The 9,691-nt window shown below is 42.1% G+C and overlaps 1 protein-coding gene across 1 annotated transcript; it reads left to right on the top strand.

Moving 5' to 3' along the window:
- Nucleotides 1–1,295: 1,295 nt before the first annotated feature.
- Nucleotides 1,296–8,926, top strand: spsb1 (splA/ryanodine receptor domain and SOCS box containing 1). The gene is made up of 3 exons (XM_083674333.1): nucleotides 1,296–1,446; nucleotides 4,892–5,755; nucleotides 7,184–8,926. The coding sequence occupies exons 2-3, from the start codon at nucleotides 5,062–5,064 to the stop codon at nucleotides 7,309–7,311; spliced, it is 822 nt and encodes a 273-aa protein (XP_083530459.1). The 5' UTR covers nucleotides 1,296–1,446; nucleotides 4,892–5,061; the 3' UTR covers nucleotides 7,312–8,926.
- Nucleotides 8,927–9,691: the final 765 nt, after the last annotated feature.

Genomic DNA, 9,691 nt, shown 5'->3' with positions numbered 1-9,691 from the left:
CAGGGGGAACAAAGTTTCAGACAAAACAACTTCCACAGACACAACATGGCCACACACAGTACAACAGTTACATATAGAAACACAAATGTCACAACTAAAAACAGCTGTCCTAAAGACAGTTACACACATCTGTGCTATTTGCATTGACCAAGTGTTTAAACTCCACCAAAGTGACTAGATCCTCAAGTTTTAAACTGTTGAGAATTCTTGAGACCACGGCGCTGAGTTAAAACTATTTCTACGATGACCTATTCTTATTTTTGGGACCGTTAAAAGGATGTGCTAGTGAGACCGTAACTGATATTTATTTTCAGACCTAATCAAAAAGGAACTGCCAACAGCACTGTAGAGATCACAATGATGTGTCAGACGTTTGTGGTTGAGAATGAACCTGAAGACCGCATTATATACTGAATCAAGTGCTCTCAGGGTAGTGGTTGAGGCCTGCATACATACAATATCACTAAAATCCAAGACCATCAGGAATGTACACCGTATCAGCTCCTTTCTGGCCTCCAAAGAAAAACAAGCCTTACACCGGTAATAAAAACCTATTCTCAGCTTGAACTTCCTTATCAAGTTCTCAACATGAACAGTGAAGCTCAGCTTGTCATCCACCCTAACTCCCAGATAAGTGTATTTATGTCCATCCAAAGTAGCAATGACATGATTATCAAAATATTTGGCATGACGTTACACATCCATTGTGTTCAGTGACTTTGGCCAATTTAATGTTGCATCTGGTTGGCAAAGGACTTATTTGAAACACTTATTTGAAGGTCAAACTGAACAAAATCCTTTGGTAAGGACGGTTTCAGCCATTATCCTACTATTCATATGCAGTAGGTCACAACCAATGATGTCCTATTGCTTATTTGCCTCTTTGGCCATATCTCAATCTCAAATAGTATCTCCAAACAACCCTTTACATGTCATTACCTCCATCCACAAAGTTTTATTTTTGATAGATTTATTTTCTCACATGGAAAACGTGTCTTATCACAGAGGTCATCAGTCCAGACACAAAAAAAACAACTATTCCTAATAGGAGCCTCAAGATTGACATCAAACCTTTGAAATGCGCTCACATACAAACGTTGAATTATGCGTCCTGCGTTGTTCCCCTGCAGATTCTACCTGTGTGCTCTCTACCTACACAACCCATCACCATAGAAATATATAATCTACAAATGAAACGGATTTCTATGGTCAAGACGCTCAGTGGGGAGGTACTTAAATCTAGCACAGCAGCTGGGAGCTATTTTACCACGTGACTAGAGAGATGTTAGAGCAGCCATCATTTTACCGAATTCATGTCCAACCCAAAATGGAAAGAGGTAGACAACAAGGATAAAACGACCAGCAATGGAATAGATCGGCAGTTCTGAAGGCACACTTTTCCCATCATATCAATTATTTTCATCATTAGAAAAATAGGTACTTAAGGTGAGTTTAACATTTGCTTCCGTATCCCTTACCATTTCTACAGTGTGTTTGTTTCGGCTTTACTGGTGTTTTCCTGTTAAACGTAATTGTCCGAGGTAGCGAGAGATACAAGGGGAGCATGTTGTGAGAAGAGATTGTCACGTCTCAAACACTATGAAGTCATATTCTATAGAATAGATGTTTTTCGTTTTTTCTTTCTTCTCTTATTTCTATTCCTGTCAACCTTTGTCGCCGCACCCACATGTAGCAAAAAATGATATGCACTTCCTGTCGCCTACAAATAAACCATAATCAGTTCTCAGGCTACCTGCTCGATACATTGTTCCAAATGATTGTCCCTGTAGCGTGCCGATCGAAGGTTCACGCGTGGCCCAGTAGCATGCAGAACTTCCAGCTGTAAATGTTGTTAGCCAGCAAGCTAATTTGGTCAGATCGATAAGATGATTTAACTTTTTTGGATGTATGTTAGGCAGAAGACATGTAACGGGCGTGTAAATGGTGTAAAGTGTAACGCCTGCTAAATGAAATGCTAACTTAGGTGTAGTAACGGCTTGTCTAGGTAGTTGATTGCTAAACCACTCACATTATGCTCAATTTACAATGGCAGTACACTTTGCTCTCTGCATAGACACAGATTTCAGGATGGCTGTACTCGTCTGTGGGGCCATTATCCCTTTGTATGATGACATCATTTAGGACCTTTCTCCATTCTTGTGACTATGGGCAGATGGAAGCAAAGTGCACTGGGGATCGACACCCTGTCATAGGACAGTATGATCTAGCACCATCACTCTTAACAATCACATAACTCCAGTATTCCTGTTATTCCACACAATAGCATCTGCAAGACAGGTGAATCTACCTCACAATTATATTTTTATTGAATTTTATGACTTACTTGTAATAATGTGTTGGAGCAAAATCCAAAGCATTATTAGTTAAAATGAATGAATGACACATTGGACTACATAGCCACTATTATTCATGTCACTAAGCCTCTCCACCCATGTTACTGTAAGGTTCCTCTTACAGTTGTCAGTAATCCTACGTAAGCAGGCTCTGTTGCAGTACAATGGGTTAGGAATTTAAGAGGACAAATGGGATATGGCACGTTATAGAACAGGCTAGGGCTGAAGTTCAGGTAGGTCAAGTTAGCATTGGGCCTAACTTGGTCCATACAAAAGACGCTAGTGTTCCCTTGGCTCAGTAAATCCAAGGAGCCCCCTTCAGCATTTCAATCAGCTCTGAACCTAGGGGCCCGGGAACCCCAACCAGCTGGAGGACTCACCCAAACACACCAAAACACAAGCCACTTGCCACCCTCCCAGATTAACAAGGACAAAAGAAATTAAGACATTTCTTTCAAGTATTGGATAGTGGTAGACTACCAGGAAAGTACAGTTACAGTAGATGATTTAGATTTTAGAATGGATAGCATTCAAATGACATTTATTAAGTGTGCGTTTTGTGATTTTGTAGTTCTTAGCAGTGATGAGAAGGGACATGGTTAAATCTAACACAAAGAGTGTGCAAATGAACATGTTTCATTCTCCCTGAAGGCTGGACAGGCATTGAAAAAGAGATTGTTTACATTCAGAGACTGACCACCCGCTGCTTGCTTTTTCTTCCCTCCTGTTTTGCCATCACTGGAGAGACATGACCCATTTAAATGGTTGTTTACTTGCATTAGAAAAGGAGCCAAAGCACTTCTCAATGAACTCTTGTCTACAATTCAATTAGAGTGGCCTTCCCAGCAGCCCATTTTTTTCTCCATGCACCACAATTCCCTGCATGTCCTAGCAACATGGACAGAAATGCAGAAACTAAGGGACGGATTCTATCAAACCTGCACTGCCGAAATGTCAGATCGATCCGGTGGTACGAAAATGCATGATTTTGTTTATGATGACTTTGATCATATCAACTAATTGAAACAAAATACATTTAGATTTTGAGCCGTGATCGATTGAGAACCTGTAGATATAGTGTATTGATTTGGTGCATTATGGATGAAGAATAAGAACGTCTTCGATAAAGCGACCTAAGTATACCCAATTGTTGCAAAAGATTTCAACATTTTATGATTGTGGCAAGGAATGCAAGTTACTCAATGATCAAAATGTAAGTACCGGGGTGAATTCCATGGTCAATCTTTGATGTGGTGATGATGATGCCATCTGAAGTAAGTCCTTCGTAATAATTGTGACTGGAAAGTGTAGAGCACTGGGTTTGTTCTCATCATATGTTAAGTCCTTGTGGTCTCTTCTGTTTGTCCACTGGTAGGGGATTGTGGTCCAACTGTGCCAGTAGGTGTTTCCCTTGAAAATAACAGCAGCATGCTTTATATTTTTAAGCCAGACATTTATTTCCTGTTATCCCCTGACTAGACAATCATATAATAGGAAATTGCTGGAGTTTCTGCCCTCTTATTTCCTATTTTTGGAAATTGTGGGCATATTTTAGTTGTGGAATAGTTGGCTGTGTAGTTCACTGCCCAAATGTATTCCGGGATGGAAATGTAAACTGGTCCACTGTCTGTCTGGCTCACAGCTGATGTCGTTCTTCTGGTTTTGCTAGCTTAGTTCATGTGAAGCCACTATCAAATGGTTTAGTTGCATCCCTCTGGAAGACTAGGCCTATAGTGTGAAAGTCTTTACTGTGAGTGTGTCATTGTCATAAGTCAACTGTTTTCACGGTAACCTCCTCCTCGTTTCTAAGAACCTCCTAATTTGTTTGTCTATTATACTAGAAAAACTGAAACAGAAAGTAAAACAAGAAATTTAGTTCAGTTAATCAAGTTCAATTGCTGAGGCACACACTTTTATGGAGTGTTGCTCTATTATTAGTTTAGTCTACTTGTATGCCTTTCCAGGAGGGGAATTTTGGGAATAAGCTACTGCATGAAGGAGCCCTACATGCATTTTTGTCATGCATTTCTTAGAGTTATATATGGACACAGTAATTACTTTGACAATACACTAATACAAATCATTTCATTATGCTTTAATCTGTTTCATGGCCACAGGATCACATGAATATGAAAGTCACTGACCTTTTAAGTGTTTTAGGGGGCCTGCTGCAAATATCATGCGTAGTCCATTGGTCAACAAGCAAATGGGGGGGGGGGGGGTTAAAGCACTGAAGCAGTCATGAAATGTGGACATGCACTGCATCTTGTGTAACAGCTGCATGGCACAATTACAGTACTTGATGTACCATTTTGTTCCCATTTGTGGTCATGGTAAATATTTCATGGCCATTAACCAACTAAAAAGAATATTGCTTGCACATAATACCACTGATTTACTCCTCTGACATGAATACCCTTTTTTGCCATATTGTGATTCTAATGAGAAGACCACTAATGTGAGTTGGTGTAATACTTAACATGTACCTCTTCTCTGCTTTCATCTTCCTTCTAATCTCTCCATGTGGGCTTATCCAGCACCAGGCCTGAACCTGTTTCCCGGCAACTTCTGACACTGAGACGGAAGTCAGCCTACGAATTGAACGAACAGGCTGTGGAGGTGGAGGGGGCACTGGCTGATTTGTTCCCCCCTTTTTTCTTTGTTTTGAGGAGGGGGGGAGGAGAGTGGTACTATAACCACCTAGAGCATGGGGCAGAAAGTCCCAGGTGGCATAAAGACCATTGACATGCGGGACCCAGCTTTTCGGCCCCTGAAGCTGGAGCTGCAGGCCCTGGACCACACAAAGCCCTCTCGCCTAGACATGCTGTTGGATATGCCCCCTGCCAGTCAGGAGGTCCAAGTGCAGCACTCCTGGAACAACGATGACCGCTCCCTCAACATCTTCGTCAAGGATGACAATAAGCTGGTGTTCCACAGGCACCCTGTGGCTCAGAGCACGGATGCCATCCGGGCCAGAGTGGGCTACACCAGAGGACTACACGTATGGGAGATCAGCTGGGCCATGCGCCAGCGGGGCACCCACGCTGTGGTCGGTGTGGCAACGGGGGACGCTGCCCTGCATTCTGTAGGCTACACGGCTTTGATAGGAAACAACCATGAGTCCTGGGGCTGGGACCTAGGAAGGAATAAACTGTACCACGATGGCAAGAACCAGCCTTGTAAAACCTATCCTGCCTTTCTGGAGCCAGACGAGACCTTTATTGTACCCGATTCCTTCTTTGTAGTCTTGGACATGGACGAGGGAACCCTAAGTTACATAGTGGACGGACAGTATCTGGGGGTCGCGTTTCGAGGACTCAAGGGCAGGAAGCTGTATCCTGTCGTGAGTGCTGTGTGGGGACACTGTGAAATCCGAATCCGGTACATAAATGGACTTGATCGTAAGTAGCCTCCGCTCTATCATCATCCCTGAAACGTAAGGGTTTGGCCTTTGACCTTGTTCTATTTCATGGGGAACATTAGCTGTGCAGACATTTTATAACTATGAGGCCTGCTCATAGACACAATTTCAGTGTTTATTGATGTAATGAACATGGGTGTAACAGTCAAAGGTTTGTCTCATGGAAACCTGCACACCCAAGGTTACTGTAGTGCACCGAGGGTGGTTACAAAACTACAGTTGGGGCCACTTATGCAATCATTATTTAAACCAGCTTGACACACCTGATAAGGTGCCATGACATCATTTTATCTCTGACCTACGGCCCAGAGACTGCAGCGCATTAATGATTGAATCAGTCGATCACATGTTCTGCCATGGGAATGACTCTAGAGAACAGGGGGGGATTTCTTCACTGTAAATGGCGACTTCTGCTAATGAGAGTAATGAGGCTATTATATCTGGAAGACAAATGTGCTGTGGCTTTCAAGGATGAAGCAGTCCATTTACAAAAAACATGATGTTTGTGATGTGCCAAACATGTGTAAAATTGCTCCCACTGGACATGCCCCCATGACTCCCTGGCTCAAGGGCCATGTGCTTTCAATGAGAAAATAAGTATTTAACAAAACATGTTGCTGTTGAGAGGATGTGGCTCCAAGTACCCCATGCTCATTACCTTGATGCAATTCCAGTTTCAATGTTGGGATCCCTCGTGTAAATGACACAATATTGTGTTATAACTATGATGTCATCCTCTCTTTGTTTCTTTTGTGTAGTCCCTCATTGAAATGACCACAAGGATTATGCTATGACATCTACTGTGACTCCTGGTATTTGTGATTCAATAAGACAATTGTATTCCAAACAATTTGATGAGTAATTGTCCCAACTGAATCACATACAAGTTAGTAGTTTATCATACCATAAAGGTGATGCTATTTTCAATAGAGGACAGCCATTGGCACACATTTCTATTACATCAACATAAGTCATCTAGAGGATAACCTAGTTGATGCAAATAATTTCCGGTCAAAAAGGAAAGTCCTGCTATAGAGTTACATATATCACACACTAGAGGGCGCACTCCCCTAAATAAACAGATTGCCATGACAGGCCATCTCCATTTTAAAGTAGACATCTTCTTTCTGTTGTGATTTGAACTTGAGCAATAAGCCAATGCTGGTGATTTACCGCCACCTGCCATGCTCATGACAGAGGCATATACTGCCAATAGGTGATGTAATGCACCTTAAATCCCTTTACATTCTTTAGATATCCCCATTTGGGGATTTGAGAAATCCTGTAATCATGGTGCTCCCCACACTGTTGCAGAAGCAATGAATATGGGATGTGCTCTTTCTAGAATATTTGGATCTGTGTGCTGCACCCTCTAAGCTAACCTTTTTCCCCTATGTCCTCTTCACAGCTGAGCCCCTCCCGCTGATGGACCTGTGTAGGCGTTCTGTGAGAGTGGCTCTTGGGAGGGAGCGTCTGAGTGAAATCCACGGGCTGCCCCTACCGGCCTCCCTCAAGAACTACCTGCTCTACCAATGATGACCACTCTGCCCTCAGAACACAGACAGAGATTGTACATCCTGCTCTCTCTCTCTGTCTCTCTCTCTCTCTGGGATCTTCCTGAGGGTAAACCTGTTTGACTACACCATCAATCCAGCCTCTGGAACTTGCTCAGCTCTAAGAGCTGTTTTAACCAATTGCACCGAGAACACTGTATGACGAGTGTTTCAGCAACAGCGGCGGTTTTCTTATTTTTTCTTTTCTTTTTTTTATAATCCTGTTTTTGTGGCTTACTTCAATCATATACTAGGACACATCTGTAACAACATCCAGAATACCTTATGCAGATGCTGGTCCTGACGATGACTAGAGGCCGTTTTGGTGCTCCAGTCTGTATGCAATCAGTTTGACGGTACCTCTGCTGTGACCTCCAGGCCTCTTGATAGTGATTATTCTGTTTTTCTTTTTCACTCTTTTTTTTAAATGGAAAATAATAAGTGATGGCTATATAACATGTCCTGCACGTAAACAGTTGGAATACATCTGCTGGAATCAAACTTTCCCCTTGAGTTTGTTGGAGGTGCAATTGTCATAAATGAATTCGTTTCTGACCACAAGGTGACAACCATTTCTCCTCTTTACCTGTACATTTCCCCTCAATTCAATATTCCAACATGAAATTGTAGTTGTTTTTAGAAATATTACTTTGGTTGTACATAAAGTTACTGTATTCACCTTACACTCATGGGTAGGAGATGGTTGACCACTCCACTGTGAGTATATAGCTCAGTGTTAGGTAATGCTGCACTGGTATGCTGAGTAGCCTGCCCTGGACAGGCAAGCTCTGAAACCTTGAAGGCTTTTATGTTGATGAGGTGGTACAACTCAGCTGGAGGCACCAGCATTTGTCCCCCAAGAAGAACTCCCTCCTTAACTCTCCCCCTCTGTGCTATCAGGTTTTCTCTCTGCAATATTTGAAGTGCCTGTTTGATTACTTTGTCTTTTTAAATGACGCTGCAACAGTAATCACTGAAGAGCTTTTTATAAGCTGATGGATAACATCACTGTGGTCATTTGTTTGTAGCATGCACCAGCAATAGGTCTTGTTTTTTTTTCCATTTCCCACCCTATACAATCACTGTAGAATATGATCATTGCTTGTCTCGCCATGTTTCCCACCCATGAAGAGTGTTAGTAATGTATTTTACGGACCTGTTTTGGAGGGTTGGGGGATAAAAGTTTATGGGGATATTATTGGATGGTGTGGTGCCTTTTTAATTAGTAACCTATTGTTTGTTTTAGTTGAAAGGAATAGTAATGTTCTATAGGCTAAAGTAATGACAAGACAAGACAATCCACACGTGCTGCACAAATGTGATGCCGAGAGGGTCAAATTGCAAACATATTGTCATATATACTCAAGACATTTTCATTCTAGTATTTTAAACGTGCAAATTGAGTCCTTGTTCAGCATTGTGCTGACCATGGACACAATGCACCGCTTATTTGTATTTCCTCCTCAACTGCTCATTTTGTTTGTATTCCTTGATGTAGATTGTTTGTAACTACCTAGTAAAGTTTATTACAATTAATTATGTTTTGTGTCAAGTTACTTTGTTTATACCGAGGGCCCCCGAAACAATATCACAGGAAAGTGGCAGAAGAAAATAAAAGTGACCATTGCGTTCACATCACAAAATAAAATAATGGTATTTTGTTTCATGGGTTGACTGGTTAATCTCATAAATAATATCATCCAGAAGAGGTTAAATCCTGTGGAAAACCACGGGGTCTTCAGTTCCTTGGTTAGTCGACTTCAATGGGGAAAAACTAATGGGATATGCCTGACCAGCAAACTGCTATTGACTTGTTGATTTCTGAATTGGTTAAGGTTAGGATCAGTTCTAGGTTTTGACCTAGTCAGGCTATCAATCGGATGCTGGTCAGGGTGGTCCCTTTAGTCTTACCCACTTCCATGAGACAAAAGGAGCCCTCTTCCGAAATGGGACCAGTTTCAAATTTAGATAAATCTACCACTAATTGTCCTGTAGCCTGCCTCACAAACAACATTATGGCTCTTCCCTAGTTAAACAATCTGGTTATGTGTCCCAAATGTCAGGTGAAATGTGCAACGTGAACTTCTGAGCTAGTAGTGCAGGTAAGCCAGGCTACTGCAGCTCCCCTGTCTGGCCCTTAGGTGGAGCCAAACAACAGACAGCTCTTCAGCACCCCCCCCCCCCCCCCCCCCCTCTTCTAAAGTAGTTCCCTTTCAGTCGGTTCACTAGATACCCCCATTGCAATGGGGGTATCGCTCAATACACCCATGCCAATGTTGTATCTAGTTTCCCTCCTTTAGGGAACAGTGGTAATATACATAACCTTACGTTACCACTCCCCACCTGAAAGCTACACACTATTG

Source organism: Argentina silus (genome assembly GCF_951799395.1).
Source record: "Argentina silus genome assembly, chromosome: 8".
Taxonomy (NCBI): Eukaryota; Metazoa; Chordata; class Actinopteri; order Argentiniformes; family Argentinidae; genus Argentina; species Argentina silus.
Note: the sequence above shows the minus strand (reverse complement) of the source record. Positions and strands in the feature narration are given on the sequence as shown.

What these genes read in the sequence shown, in the direction of transcription:
- spsb1 (XM_083674333.1), top strand. Translation starts at nt 5,062, where the DNA reads ATGGGGCAGAAAGTCCCAGGTGGCATAAAGACCATTGACATGCGGGAC. An exon ending in GTACATAAATGGACTTGATC is followed by an intron (nt 5,756 to 7,183) that starts GTAAGTAGCCTC and finishes TCCTCTTCACAG; the next exon opens with CTGAGCCCCTCCCGCTGATG.